General features: G+C 45.9%; 1 protein-coding gene across 5 annotated transcripts in view; it reads left to right on the plus strand.

Moving 5' to 3' along the window:
• The window catches only part of LOC146025715 (protein SSUH2 homolog), a 57,489-nt gene that overhangs the window by 14,961 nt on the left and 26,518 nt on the right, over positions 1-16,010 (plus strand). For 4 of the 5 annotated variants that reach the window (XM_083155730.1, XM_083155729.1, XM_083155732.1 and 1 more), the window contains 9 exons: positions 134-263; positions 492-552; positions 2,283-2,407; positions 3,345-3,407; positions 4,321-4,400; positions 5,696-5,788; positions 7,826-7,931; positions 8,346-8,453; positions 13,038-14,295. In XM_083155730.1, coding sequence (XP_083011856.1) covers positions 134-263; positions 492-552; positions 2,283-2,407; positions 3,345-3,407; positions 4,321-4,400; positions 5,696-5,788; positions 7,826-7,931; positions 8,346-8,453; positions 13,038-13,178 — 907 coding nt within the window. In that variant the 3' untranslated portion in view covers positions 13,179-14,295. Of the gene's footprint in view, positions 1-133; positions 264-491; positions 553-2,282; positions 2,408-3,344; positions 3,408-4,320; positions 4,401-5,695; positions 5,789-7,825; positions 7,932-8,345; positions 8,454-13,037; positions 14,296-16,010 lie in introns of those variants that run through there. The other variant, XM_083155731.1, reaches the window with a different exon arrangement.

Below are 16,010 nucleotides of genomic sequence, written 5' to 3' on the forward strand. Positions count from 1 at the left end.
AAAGACCATTGCATCGCTATGTGTGTGATAGACCTGTAATTACTCTGAACACGTGGCAGGGATGGGATCCTTTTGGAGACGAGTTAATCTCTGGTTACGTCCTGTTGATTGGCTTGTGGCCTCCTCTTTGCAGGGTCCCCTTTATTTCCGAAGATGACGCGAGAAAGGCTCTGCTGGATTACACCAAGAGCAAGTGCTGTTATCGCTCAACCGCGGCGGAAGAGATGAACTTCCAGGCGCTCAAACCGTTTAATACATACCGGGTGTGTAGTCTCTCCCCAGGGTCCTACCCTCGGTGTCCAGCTTCCCATATCTGTCTGGCAGACCATGCAGATGGTCCTAGTATGGAGTAGAATTATATTGGCTGTTACCGGCAGGGTTACAATGTTCTCTGTGTCTTCCCGATGTACAATATGTATAATGACCACTACACAACATGTAGTGTTGTGGTTGGTGTGTGACATTTAACACTTTTCTCTTGTACATTTTAGTATCGACTGGAGACTTTCACAGAGTCCAGGGCATGTGATTGGGTGACTACGCCCTATACGGGTCAGTGTGTACCAAGATGTAGTAATACAGACCTCTGCGTCCATGGCTCTGTGTATAGGGTTACTGTAATATCGGTGGAACTATTGCTATGGAATGCTGGGATTTGTAGTTTAAGATCATGGGGAACAGTACAGTGGCTTGGTCTTCTACAGACTTTGGTAGGTATTCAATGGGGATTCTCGCGGGCGGCAGCGAATCCTCTGTAGGATTCGCTGCACTTTCACCGCATTTCTCCCTGCAGGGCGATTCGCCGGGCAGCCGCCCGTTCACCCTATTCAACGCGACAGGGGCTCTCTGCCCCTGGCGGTGAATTTGAACCCCCCCCCGGCGAATGCCGCCAGGGAGCTGGGGGATGGCTGCAGGCAGGGAGGTGGAAGCCTCCCTGCCTGCGCCGGACACTGTGGGGGTGAAGGAGAGCTGTGGGGGACACAGGGAGAGCCCCCCAGAGCTGGCAGGGGGCTGTGCTAGGGAGCCGTTACACACTGGTCTCGATCGTGCATATGTAATGATCGGGATCAGTGTGCAGTGAATATATGAATATTAATGAGCGGCTCCCGGCTCGGCCCCCTGCTGGCGAAATGTGTAAAAAAAAAAAAAAATTAAATTTTTTTTAATAATAATTAAAAATATATTCATGTGCTGCAAGCACATGAATAAAAATAGCATACCCCTTCACAGAAAAAAATCAGATTTTTTTGACACAAAAAAAAAAAAACACTTTATTTTAAAAGATCACATTCCAGTTCACCTAAAAAAGATGACGAATGTAAAATGGAGAATCCGGGGGAAAATCACTGGAGAAAGCAGTTCTCCACTTTGCATTGAAAGCATTGAATACACTCTCGGCGAATTCCACTAAAAACCCCATTGAAAACCACTGGCGAATCGCGGAGAATCACAAACAGAGAATCGCCAGACATTCGCTCTTCATTTGCAGTGAACTGTGTCCATTGAATAGGGCGAATTGTTTTTTCTGTGAGAAAATTCCCTGTAAACCCGGGGAATTGCCTGATTCCCCAGAAAATATGGCGAATCAGAGGCATTGAATGCTGGCCTTTGTGGCTTGGTCATATATATATATTCATGAGCACTTAGGGCCAGATGCACTAAGCTTCAAAAGTGATAAAATGGAGAGTGATAAACAGCCAGCCAATCAGCTCCTACCTGCCATGTCACAGACTGAATAATGTCAGACAGGAGCTGATTGGCTGGCGGTTTATCACTCTTCATTTTATCACTTTTGAAGCTTAGAGAATCTGGCCCAGAATCTGTCCGTTCTCTCCGTGCCAGTGACGTCACTGTGCATTACGCCTCAATGGTGTGATCGGCCTCACTCCTGTGATCATTCAGTGTGGGCCTCTCCTCATTTACGGAACCGTACCCCACAGACCAATCCCAGGGTCCGGCCATATTGCAGCATTATAGTATAGATAACTTGCGGCAGAACTTGGATCACCGGGCCGAAGCTACATTCGGGTCCTGATCCATATTTATACGTAATCCGATGGTTTGTGGGGATGCGCAGGAGCATGACCCGTACTAGACATGGGAAGCTCCTTTATACCAGTGTAAGTGCAGTCATTTAGCCCCATAACAGGACCTCAGCAGATCGGGGGGACTGTAAATGTAACAATGAAGTATCTTCTCCCAGTCACACGTTTCTGCTGAACCAATGTAATCTCATCCATCCTTGTATCTCTATACTGTATATGTGCCTCTTGTCGTCGCAGGCCAGCCAGTGGATTCTCCAGCCTATGGACCACCCCCTCTGCCCTGGCAGATACCTGTGCAGGTTCCATCCATGTTCCTGGACAACGAACTGAAAATTCCCATTCCCCGCACATCCTCCGTAAAGGTAACACTATGAGTGGCTGCTGTGGGGCAAACCTGGCCGGGGTCTCCTGGTCTCCTGGTCACTACATTAATTTGAACACTTTTATTCTATGTCTGTGCGACTGAGTCTCTGAGTCTGTACCCAAAGTGCAACAATGTAGCGTTCTGTTCTGCTCCGTGTACAGATTCAACCACACACAATATATAGTACAATTGCCACCTGTCACATCACTCAGCACAATTACCTGGTACTAGGAAATCATGTTGGGACTAAGACCAGCGGCAGTTCCTGACCTGTCTGGTTCGGTGTGCTGGCTGATATTCCCCCAGCTCCCTGGCCCTGTCCTCCCTGAGATTGATGTCACTGGGAGGTGGGGCTTAAGCTCATCAGCAGTGGGAGGTAGGACTTAAGTCTGGGGGTGGAGCTTAAGTCCAATGCTGCTAGAGAACAGCCTGGCTTCTAAGGACTGCATTGACTGCAGCAGCTAGAAGTCAGAAAGGGCTGCCTTAATGGCCTGGGAGTGGCTTACCTTGGGCCGATGCTCTCTCTGCTATAGCAGCCTGGACTGGCAGTCCCAGGTGGAGAAAACACTTCCCCAGGGGCTGCCTTTAAGGGTGTGATAAGCAGGGAGAGCTTACTATGGTAAGTCGCTGACAACCAACACTAGCAGAACGGAATGGTACCTGGTGGCCAACACTTTTTGGGGTATTGTGGCTAGATGTATCAGGACACAGCTGTACCATGTCCTGATAACATAGCCTGTAATTCCAGAACATACAGCTACAGAGTGTATATTGGGGAAGTGGTTTCCTGCAGGCAGGGAGAGCTCTGCAAGGAGATGCATGCACTAGTAGTACTATGGCTAGGGGAGGACTTACATCTTTTGGCAAAGAGTACTGTCCCAATTGTTGTTGTGTCCATCACATGCTAATCCCTACGTTTCTCATCCTTGCTATAGACCTGCCCACAGTGTTTGGGAACCTGCAAGACGGTATGTAGGCGATGTCATGGAAGAAGGAAGGTCAGTACCGCATTGTATACTCTACAAATCCTGGCGTGGTGCAGTCTACAGCATACGCTTTTGTCTCCGCCATTAAGCCAGGAGCTCGTCACTATGTGCTTGATTCAGGTTGGGTCGCAGATTCACGAAAAATTGCAGATTGCGTCTTTCCGGGATCTGCACATGCGTGCACATAACATTGTGCCTGCTTTATTCCGTGAACTGCGGTCACATTGCAAACGATGCCACCCTAGACCACGGAGCGACAGGGCGGCTGCTGTGATCCCAATGATGGAGCTTTAAGCGCTTGCACTTCAGCGACGCACCACAAAATTTTGTGGGCACATTACAGGTAGGGACCCTGTGTACGGGGCAGCTTTGCAGCCCCCTGCAACCTACCGTAGGGATTTGTCGTTGTGGTAAATTTAGCTAAATTAGGCCCATAATGCACAAACCCGAAATCAAGACAAAAAAAGTTTTTGCATTTTGCTGCAGTCAGGTGTTTTACTGTGACGCTCACCAGTGGGGGATGTGGTGCATTTCCCACCATGGGGCATGTGCGTAGGGGCACCACTTGCGTGGGCAGCACAGCAATCTGCTCCACCATCAGCGCAGCTGGAGGAAAAGAGGGCTGACGATGGAAGTTTACAGTGCGGGAGGTGGGCGAGCGGTTGGGGCTGCTGCATACCTCATTGCTGTCCGCCTGTCCTGTACTCCGGAGGCATCTGATGCGGACTGGCCGGGCCCATTCATGAGCCTGAGCTGGCAGTGATGAGAACGTGATACTGTCATAGACCGAGGCAGCGCTGCCCGCTGATACCTGTCACTGATCAGCGACTGATCAGGCCCTGAGTGTCATTAACGTTGTGACTGTCAGGTGTAACTGGCATTGTGCAGCGATGTAACACTGTCTCTGTGCTTCTGGGTCATACAGGTGAAGTGCCAGGTGTGTCATGGGTCTGGACGTCATATGAATGATAGATGCATCCACTGCAGAGGAATTGGAAAACGGAGGTGGGCGCTGAGCAGTAAGATCGGCGATGTGGAAGTTATCGTCGCGATAAGTATTTGTTTTATAATTAGTAGCCTTACCCCACCAATCGTCATCACCGATTATCAGTATGTTATTAATAATGGTTGTGCTACTATTTACTTTTTAGCGTCGGATGCAAACTCGGAATATTATTGAGAAAAATAACTAATAGGGAATTGGGGCTATAAAGTAATTTTATAAATCGGAAGTAACAATTCGTCATTAATACAGAATTGGTGGATGCACAGGTGGATGGAGGCTGCAGTAGGCTGATGTTGTAAGGCTAAGCATGCACCCAAGTCACCCATGTGATGTCATGAAAGCGGGACAGGACCAGTGAGGCGTTGGGAGGCTCCCCAGGCACCCTGCATGCCAAAAGCAGGTGGATATAGAGTAGTGACTGTGCTGGAAGTTTTGACTAGTGTTTCAAAGCCAAGGGTAGAAAGATGTACAACAGTGTACAGTATATTATTGACTAGGTGCTTCATCGCGCCCTCTGGGCGCTGCACGCCGTCGTAAGGGGCTATGGCCGCACCACCCCCGGAGCAGGGGGTCTGTCTGCACCCCTCCCCCCCGGAGCAGCGGGTCTGGCTGCACCCACCCCCACCGGAGCAGCGAGGGTCTGCCCCCCCCTTGCTGGAGCTGCGGGTATGCCAAGGGGAGAGGGTGCGGGCAGACCCGCCGCGCTGGGGGAGGGAAGGGGGAGGGCAGCGGTGTTGATGGGGGTGGTGCAGACCCGCTGACGGGGGGGGGGGGGTTGCCGACAGACATGCGTGGGGGGGGGGGGGGGTGGTGGTTGTTGGCAGAGGGGGGGTGTGTGTGTGTGGGGTGTGGGCAGAGCCGCTGATGGTGGGGGGGGGTGGGTTTGCGGGCAGACACACTGCCCTGGGGGAGGGAAGGGTGGCGGGCAGCGGTGTGGTGCAGACCCGCTGATGGGGGGGGTTGCGGATAGACACGCTCGGGGGGGGGAATGTTGGCCCCCCCCGCACACACACACACACACACACACACACACACACACACACACACACACACACACACACCCACCCACCGCGCGTGGGGTTGGGGGGTGGGGGTTGGTGGTTCGGGTTTTTGTGCGGGCGTGGGGTTTGCCTGCTCAAGGGGGTGGGGATGTGTTTAACACTTGTCTTTTCCCTAGGGGGGGGGGGGGGGGGCGGTTTTGTGTATAACGGGGGTGGGTCCTAGGGCAGAAACTATGTGTGTATAACGCTGTACAGTATGACTACAGTGTCACATATGATCTTCCCATCCGTAGTTGCTTAACTTGTCACAGCAGTGGACACGTGACGTGCGAGGGCTGCTCTGGGCGTGGAAAAATCCTGAACTACATTGAGCTGACCGTCACATGGTAAGAATGGACAAGGTGCTTGGTGGATAAGCGGGGCAGTCTTCTGTCCAACATCTATACCTTTCTGTTGTAGGACAAATGTGGGCTTTAAAGGAATATAGCAATGAGAGGGTCAGGTGACACTTATCTCCTACAGACTTGAAGTGTACAGTATGTCGTGCAATTTTCTTTTTGAGCAGATAGTCCCTTTTATTAGGTGCACGGATCTGAGCACCAGGATATTGGCAGCGTGAAGGGAGCAACATTTTATTTAGCTACTTACAGTAGTTTCCATGCAGATTGGAATAATGACAATCTTAACATGCCCTCCGCCCTATGCCTAGTATAAAATGTAAAAGAGATGGAGTATGCAATATTTAGGTAACAAATGTAGTTAGAAATATTTAATTCCTCTACCATGCCCTCTGGGGACACTGCTAAGAGTCTGGAATAGAGGGGATTTCAAAGAACAGGCAGCAAATAATGAACAAACTAGAGTTATGGTCTTGGTATCTTGGTGGATGTGTTCATGATGAAGCCTCAGTGGTTTTTTTTTTACTATTACTATTTTTTTACTATTTCTATGGTTTGGAGTTTGGTTCATTGCAGCCTCCGCATTCACCCTGTCTACCCCTGAGGTGCGTTCTTGCAGTTTGAGGTCTTCTGGGTCAACTTCCATGACCTCCTTTCCAACCCTGGTGTCCAAGGTTGCAGTTTGGAGGCCTATGTTTGAGCCTTCCCTAGATCTCATGGTAATTTTCTGATTGATCGATGGAGCCCTTGAGGCCCAGCCTCTTTCAGGTTATGGTCTCCCTGGACAGCGGTCTACTTTTATATTGGGATGGGATGCTACTTGCTTGGCTTCCTTTCTTTGCGGGTTGCCATGAACCCCTTATCTGTCACCTTTATGGACAGACTGGCTTGGTTTCCTGCTGCATCAAGTACACTGTGGGCCCCATTCACCACTTGTCCCTCCTTGGGCATTGACACTGTTTTGAGATTCTTCTAGGGTGCTTTGCTTTTTGTTCGTCAGTCAGTGAATATTGTCTTTATTGCTGATTACTCTGTGGAACTTATTCCCCTGATCTGATTCTTTTGGAGATGGCCATCATCTAGGTCAGTGGTTCCCAACCCTGGTCCTCAAGTACCCCCAACAGTACACGTTTTCCAGGTCACCTGGGAGGTGCACTCATTATTCAGGCACATTTGAAAAGATCCACAGGTGGAGCTAATTATAGCACTTGTGATTCTGTGTGGAGACCTGCAAAACATGCACTGTACTTGAGGACCAGGGTTGGGAACCACTGATCTAGGTGTTCCATCTATGTACTTTTGTCTTTTTTTATTTCTTTTTTTTTTGTCCATCAAGCTTCTCTTCTTTCATTGGGCTGGTGTAAGTTCCATTAGGCCTCGCTCTTACGTAGTGTGAGTTCTTTAAGGGCAAAGCATGGGATCTTATTAGGATAGTGGTGCAAGGCCCTCATCCTGTCCTCCATACACACTTTTGACTTAATGCCTTGGGTTATATTCATGGATTTGCCCGGATGTATCACCCCCACACTTTTAGACTTGCTTATGTCCCTCAGATTTGCCTATGTCCCCCAGATTGGATTTTAGAAGAAAGATGATTTTTGGACTCCGTAAAATCCGTTCCTCGTAATGCATCTGGTGGACTCCACATTCCCTCCCTGTATCTTGCTCATTATTGGATAGGATTTTCTCTTCCTTCCATCTCCATACTGCCTAATTAAAGTTTGAGCCGTGAGTTCTGTTAAGGTGGGAGACCTCAGAGGATTGGAGCGTAGTTTGTTTCCTTTTTTAACTATTTGATACCTGCTCCTTTCCATTCCTTCTAACCCAGATTCTTAGCAGTGTTCCCCAGATGGATTACGAGAAATGGGATTTACAGTACAAACACCCTCTACATATACCTATATATGTATGTATGTATGACTTGGTACCTATATATGTATGACCTGGACAGATGGGCTCAGTCCTAAATAAACCTTAGTGCGTGGAGACAGTTAATTTGCAGATGTTGTTTATTCTGTCTTCCAGGAAAGACAACATTTATGAGTTTGTAGCTGATCACAATTCCGAGTTCTCTACTGAGCTGTTTAAGAAAGTGAATGGGGAGAAGGTCTTCACGGATGAGCAGCAGATGGTGAGGAGACCACATGAATAGGTCACTATACAGGCTTAAGCCTCAGTGATGCCAGATAGAGAAGCACCATCTTTCAATGATGTTTCTTGACGATATAAAACACCCAAAAAAGAGCGCTGTATGTGCTTGATATTTATAATAAATATTATTGATATAATGTCTAGTTGGTTGTTGTCAGACAGCGCTCTGTTATTGGGTTTTTGTATACGTTATTGATACCGAGGAACAGCACCTTGGTCTATTGGAGCTGCAATCTGGGACAAAAGGTAATGAAAGTGCAGAGCTTAGTGTTCACATTCCGACGAATCGCCCTCAACAATGTTCTTTACAGAGATATCTGCTTTGTATAAGGCGATGAGGAAGATGGGGTGCTGAGTGTGTGATTGGAGTGTAACCCCCTATTTCCCATTATAGTTGTCGCCGCTGAACAGCTTCCCGGATCCGGCGGTTAATCAGGCTTCCCTGAATGGCCTGCAGCAGCATCAGTCGCAGTTTGCCGGTTCATCCCGGATACTCAGACAGGTACGTACATTGCCAGCATCGGTAATCCTGCACCGCAGTAACCTAAAGAGAACATTAACCCAAATGTGACACATTATGAGCCAACAATGGGGCTCACAAACCTGTTATTCGTCACGTTAGCATGTTCCTCAATGAGACCTAATGCACATTTTAGTCGGCTCCAGAGGTGGAATCGAGGGTGAAATCATTACTTTAGGGCGCAGATATTAGGAAGCAGTGCAGTACCCCGGATGCACCCCTCCCAAATAATAGTAATAATAATAATAATCCTAGTAATACTAATAATTATAAACTAGTTAGAGGTTTTTAAGTAGTTTAATTTGGCAAAGTGTAAATGATGGGGGACATGTATGTTGGGGTGTAAATGATGGGGGGACATGTATGTTGGGTGTAAATGATGGGGGACATGTATGATGAGGTGTAAATGATGGGGACATGTATGTTGGGGTGTAAATGATGGGGACATGTATGTTGGGGTGTAAATGATGGGGGCATGTATGTTGGAGTGTAAATGATGGGGGACATGTATGATGAGGTGTAAATGATGGGGACATGTATGTTGGGGTGTAAATGATGGGGGACATGTATGTTGGGGTGTAAATGATGGGGGACATGTATGTTGGGGTGTAAATGATGGGGGACATGTATGTTGGGTGTAAATGATGGGGGACATGTATGATGAGGTGTAAATGATGGGGGACATGTATGTTGGGTGTAAATGATGGGGGACATGTATGATGAGGTGTAAATGATGGGGGACATGTATGATGAGGTGTAAATGATGGGGACATGTATGTTGGGGTGTAAATGATGGGGGCATGTATGTTGGGGTGTAAATGATGGGGGCATGTATGTTGGGGTGTAAATGATGGGGGACATGTATGTTGGGGTGTAAATGATGGGGGACATGTATGTTGGGGTGTAAATGATGGGGGACATGTATGTTGGGGTGTAAATGATGGGGGACATGTATGTTGGGGTGTAAATGATGGGGGACATGTATGTTGGGGTGTAAATGATGGGGGACATGTATGTTGGGGTGTAAATGATGGGGGACATGTATGTTGGGGTGTAAATGATGGAGGACATGTATGTTGGGGTGTAAATGATGGAGGACATGTATGTTGGGGTGTAAATGATGGGGGGCATGTATGTTGGGGTGTAAATGATGGGGGGCATGTATGTTGGGGTGTAAATGATGGGGGGCATGTATGTTGGGGTGTAAATGATGGGTGACATGTATGTTGGGGTGTAAATGATGGAGGACATGTATGTTGGGGTGTAAATGATGGGGGCATGTATGTTGGGGTGTAAATGATGGGGGACATGTATGTTGGGGTGTAAATGATGGGGGACATGTATGTTGGGGTGTAAATGATGGGGGACATGTATGATGAGGTGTAAATGATGGATGTTGGGGTATAAATATTGTGTGGTATAAAGCTACACTGTTTCTCTCCAGAAACCTTAGTCCGGCTTAGCACTCCTGTAATATATACCCAGTATGTTCTGTGTGGTCTAATATCAGCGTTCAGGATACCTGTATTGTACAGATAACACAATGTAGGATACCTGTATTGTACAGATAACACATTGTAGGATACCTGTATTGTATGGATATCACCTGGTAGGATACCTGTATTGTATGGATAACACATTGTAGACCTTCATTGTAAGTATAACACATTGTATGATACCTGTATTGTATGGATAACACATTGTAGGATACCTGTATTGTACGGATAACACGTTGTAATATACCTGTATTGTACAGAAAACACATTGTAGGATGCCTGTATTGTAAGGATAACATATTGTATGATACCTGTATTGTACAGATAACACATTGTATGATACCTGTATTGTACAGATAACACATTGTATGATACCTGTATTGTACAGATAACACATTGTAAGATACCTGTATTGTACAGATAACACATTGTAAGATACCTGTATTGTACGGATAACACATTGTATGATACCTGTATTGTACAGATAACACATTGTAAGGTACCTGTATTGTACAGATAACACATTGTAAGGTACCTGTGTTGTATGGATAACACATTGTAGCATGCCTGTATTGTACAGATAACACTTTGTAGGATGCCTGTATTGTAAGGATAACACATTGTATGATACCTGTATTGTACAGATAACACATTGTAGGATACCTGTATTGTAAGGATAACACATTAGAGAGAAAGGAGTTTTGGGAACCGCACAAGGTTAAGCCCACCTATTGTGAAATGAGTCAAGGAAGACCCGTTTCACCTTAGGGTGGGATTCGGTCTGAGTGACCTGGAACCAACTTTAGTTAGACGTATGTCCCTATCTGGGTTAGAGGTCTTTGTGTGTTGGTGGTGCTCCCCTGAGTCCAAAACAATGCAAAAGTTGGGGGAGAGGGAAAGAGGACTCTTGTTGTGGGGCACTCTTATATTTGTTTTTGTATTAAAATTTAACTTTTAATATTTATTAATTAAGAATAGACATACATCGTCAAAAACAAAACAAACATACAGACAGACACATAACATGAGATTTGCAGTGAGCTTGTTAATTATAGGCTATGCAAAAAAGGGGTTCCTAATTAGAACCAGAAGTTGCTATTGATATACCTAGCAAAGCTGATTGCTTGTATCCGCTAGGACTCCTGTGAAGGGAAGTATAAACAATATAGGGGATAATTCCCTGCTCAGACTGCTGCTATGCAATTTCCAAACAAAGTACAATTTTTCCAAAATGCATACAATTTCAATGTAATATGTAGTACAATTTCCTAACGCTAGATCGTAAAGTCAACAGTCATTTGAGTATTTACAGTTTCCAATCTATTATAATCGTTTTGTAAACCTTCAATTGTTCTATCTCCGATAATTTTAGCAACTTTTACCTAATCAATACTTTCTTACCAAAACAAAAATAAGTTGAGCTCGTGGGAGTAATTCCCCCCGAATGCGCTTTATACCAATACACTAGCTAGTATGCTGTGCCACAGTTTGTGAATGGTAATGTAACCTGTTGGTTAGTGTAACCAAATGGCAGATAGATTAGTATATTCTGGGATCAGGTCAGATGACAATTGAATCCAATGCAACAATCAATAAATGATAGTGTGACCTGTAGGTTATTATATCATTGGTTCAAATCAAATTGGCACATAAACATCCCATACATGAGTTATAATAATAGGCAAATTGTTGCTGAAGGTAATTGTTTGTAAAAGATAGATTGTCACAAGAATTGTAATTTATCTAGGTGTGTAGTAACTCTGCTGGAAGTGTGACCTTCTAGCGAGTCAGATTCAGACCTACTACTGTCGCTGAGTCTTACAAACGTGCATTGGACTCAGGATGAGAGTCTTTTTCTGTGCTATGGGGTCAGAGGGACAGAGTAGTGACACTTCTGCTGTTGGAGAAAATGGGGGTAGATCGCCTTGTTGTTACATTAACATAGCAATGCAATGAACCCGCAGTTTAGCCAATGAGAGAGTGTCAGAAAAATATTGGAACTGTAACGTCATATATGACGGCCAAAAGTATGCAAAGTACCCACATGGAGCGAATGCCCCCTTCTGCTTTTAAGACAGTCGTGCTCCCGCAGAGGACTTTAATAATGAGAGAGAAGAGCACCCGTTCTCACTGTGGTATGTAAATGAGTATAAAGACACCGCTCCTTCCAATGCTGTTAGATATCCACTATTGTCATGTTGTTCATAGAACAGAGCATGAGCAGTGTGTAAATCAGCGTGGAGTTCGCGGTGGAATACCTGCAAGTTGGAAATCGCCCGGTGTGGAGGAGGAGATGGGGTACTGCTCCTGGAGAGTTCTCCTGGGATGGCAGGTCCCTTGCCGCTGACAGCGTGCTCTGGGTAATGGGTCCCAAATTCCTCTGAATCGCTCCTATAAAGTGCAGTGGATACGGCTAAAATTGCCGGGCAGTCTGAGAGTAGCTGCTCCGTCGGCGCCGACGGGCAGTGAATAAGATGACGCGCGTTTCGCCTTCAACGGCTTGATCACATCAAACACATTGTAGGATACCTGTATTGTAAGGATAACACATTGTATGATACCTGTATTGTACAGATAACACATTGTAAGATACCTGTATTGTATGGATAACACATTGTATGATACCTGTATTGTATGGATAACACATTGTAGGATACCTGTATTGTACAGATAACACATTGTAAGATACCTGTATTGTATGGATAACACATTGTAGGATGCCTGTATTGTACGGATAACACGTTGTATGATACCTGTATTGTATGGATAACACATTGTCGGATACCTGTATTGTACGGATAACTGAAGTTGCGCTGACGATTTCTGACCTGTATGAAACGTTTTGGGGCACATATATACTAAGCATTTGAGAGAGACAAAACTAACCAATCAAGCTTCTCATTTTTCCGACCCAGACTGTAATTTGTCAGTTAGGAGCTGATTGGTTGGTAGTTTATCTCTCTCCCCTTGATCACATCAGCAGGAATATCTAGGACTGCGATGTGGTGTCTGATTTCTCTATAATGCACAGTATCCCATATATAATAATACATGTACCCTATATCCTCAGCGACACGGCATCGAGTGGCTGCCGCTCACCAAGGTGGTATACGTATGGAAAGGCAATCGGTACGACTACTTTGTCTATGGGAAGGAGAACAAGGTGTATACTGACACTTACCCGCAGAAGTGCTGCTGCATAATCATGTGACCTGGGACTACTCCGTGCGACTTTAACTAGGCAGCAGAAGGTGCCAGCCTGCAAGCCGCGGAGCACCACGAGTCGCCCTGTAACATTATCTGTAATCTGTCCATAGCACCACCGATGTTATACTAACATGTTATGATACTGCGATCCGCCTATGGGAACCTTTCTGGTATCCGCAAGCCGTTCGCAAAGGTGATTGACAGGAAGTAGTCGTCTGGGGGTGGTAACCGGCTGTTTCATGGGAGTGTCTGGGAAACCGCTGGCAGTGCCCAAGTGCTTTGGGGAGGAGGGTGTGTGTCGTCAGCTCCAGGCCAGATATACCTGTATTCATCGCAGCTGCCGAGAAAGTTCCTGGAAGTCAGCGATGACTGGGTACGGGTTGGTATGTCGACAGTGTCTATTTCAACAGTCAAAAGGTTGACACATGGAAAAGAGAGACATGCAATAGGCTGACATCGACAAAAGATTGACACAAGCAAAAGTCGACATTGAAAAGGTTGACATGAGTTATAAAAAATAAAAAATTGGTGTCAGTGTCGACGTAGGTCAACATGGACACGTATAAGTGTACCTTGTCCCCTCACTATTATATTCCCCCTCCACGTCCACTGCGATGGTAAAATATGAACAATTCCTTTTTTTTCTTTTTTTCAAGAAAGTGAAAAACGCATGTCAACATTTTGCTTGTGTCAACCTTTTGAGCATGTGAAGCTTTTTCATGTGTCGACCATTTCACTGATGGCTAATTACCACATCCTGCGATGACCGGTGACCAGGGATATATTATTTAATGGTCAGCCTGTAACGAAGGGTTTTGGACATTTCCGGTGGTCTGTGACGTCTTCGCACGGCCTACACATTAACTCACAAGCACAAGGTGGGATTTCACTATAGCGGGGCGGAATTTACCAGATCGCTGCACCATGTGATGAGGTCTGAATTACCCCCCATGGCCTCAGAGGGCCGGGACTACACCCTCCGATATGTTTAAACGCATTTTCTATAAAGTGTAATAAATATTTGTGGTATTAATCCCCCAGTTTGTGGCTTTTTGTAACTTTTATAAATGCAAAAGTGCTATCATATTCTATAAACCAAATAAAACCCTATTTATCTACAATCGGCTACAAATCATTTTATTAATCCACTTTCTACATTTTCTTTTATAAAAATCTGACTTTCTAGTAGAGCGGATATATAAGGCGGCCTCCATGGTAATCTAGGGCCTTCTCATATGGATCTGCAATGTTTACATATATATCACAAGATTTTAAGATTTTAGTCATTTTTAAGACTAATATTTTAGAACCATATTTACATTTTAATTGTATAAAGAGAGAATTGGTTACCGCGCTCTGTGGTCATGTGCCGGAATTTATTTTGGGCCTGATTCAGGGGGAACACAAATGCAATGTTGCTACGCTCTTGTACGGAGCGAATCTGGGAGAATATGCTGATAATGCAGGTATTAGGGCAGAGACACATATGGGAGCGTCTCTGATCCGCTGCTTGTGTACAAAGACGCATCATCGGAAACAACTGGAGCAACCGTACCACATGTGAGCCGGGGCCTTTACAGCTGTGTGTCACAATGGAGTCACAAGCTCTGACATGCTTCTGACACATCTGAGGTACCCCTGCATTTCACTATCCCCCCATTACCCCTATATAATGATCACTACTGGTCACTCACTATGCAAAGAAATCCCATACGTCCCGCTTAACGGAGACTGTCCCTTCTGCGGTGGCACCATGCCAGGTGGTGGTGGTGGGGGGGGGGGGGTAGTAGGCAGTTTAGGAGAGCTGGAGCAGCTGGTGAATGCTAACTCGGGGAGTGTGTTGGGTCTTTAATGATGAGGCAGTTCAGCCCCGCCCCCTGACGTGATTTGCTGCATCTCCTCTCCCAGCTTCTCCCTGAGCGGAGACTTAAGAATTAGGAGTGTATGACATGCTTGCACGCCACCACTATGAACATCAGTGCAATACACCTGTTACAATTTAGGGGTGATAGAATTTTAACTGAAATAAAGGAAAATTTGTTTTATTGTTTACATGAAACATTTCCGTTATTTTATTCACAACTGGTGCATTCGCTTCACACACAACTCGGAGCCGCTGGTTGTATTTTATTATTAGCAGATTTGGTGACTGTAGCTCCTCATTGTGTAACATAAGTCATTTTAGTATGTATAGGCTTGATATCACTATACCGAGACACTTTGGCTGGCTGACTTCAATCCTGCATATCACCTGGTATTAATCAGCTACAGCGGGGCTGGTCCTCAAGATCCACCAACAGGTCACATTTCCCAGACCACCTAGCTGGGGTAATGGTCCAGTTATTACGAACTGTCTCATTTACCAGACCACCTAGCTTGGGTACAGATGAAGTCATTACTCATTGGCACATGCAGGGGGGGTTTCTGAGTACCCTTCACAAGAGTCCCCTCTTTCCATGGGTACAAGAATTTTAAAAATCGGCCCTTGGGAACCGGAGATGTCTGACTTCAAAACAGTGGTCCCCATCCAAGCCTGTTAATTGCTCTTCCCAGTCAGATATTTCAGGTTCTGTCTGACTTACAGTTTTTCTGAGGGTATATTCCAAAAGCTGGGACTCTCCCCCTTTGATGGACAGTAGTAGCTTGTCGTTTCCAGGAACTGGAGATATCTGCAGTCAAGCAAGCTATCCTCCCACCAGAAAATTATGGATAATAAGCCCACTCCACTATACACCCCTCCTCTGCTTATTAAACATCCTGTACAACCCTGGAAGTTATGTATCAGGGCCCCTTCATTTCAGCCCAATGCCCCCTTCTCCCACCATCTGTGCAGTAA

This window comes from Crinia signifera, chromosome 8, assembly GCF_055691185.1.
Source record: "Crinia signifera chromosome 8, ASM5569118v1, whole genome shotgun sequence".
In the NCBI taxonomy this organism is placed as follows: domain Eukaryota; kingdom Metazoa; phylum Chordata; class Amphibia; order Anura; family Myobatrachidae; genus Crinia; species Crinia signifera.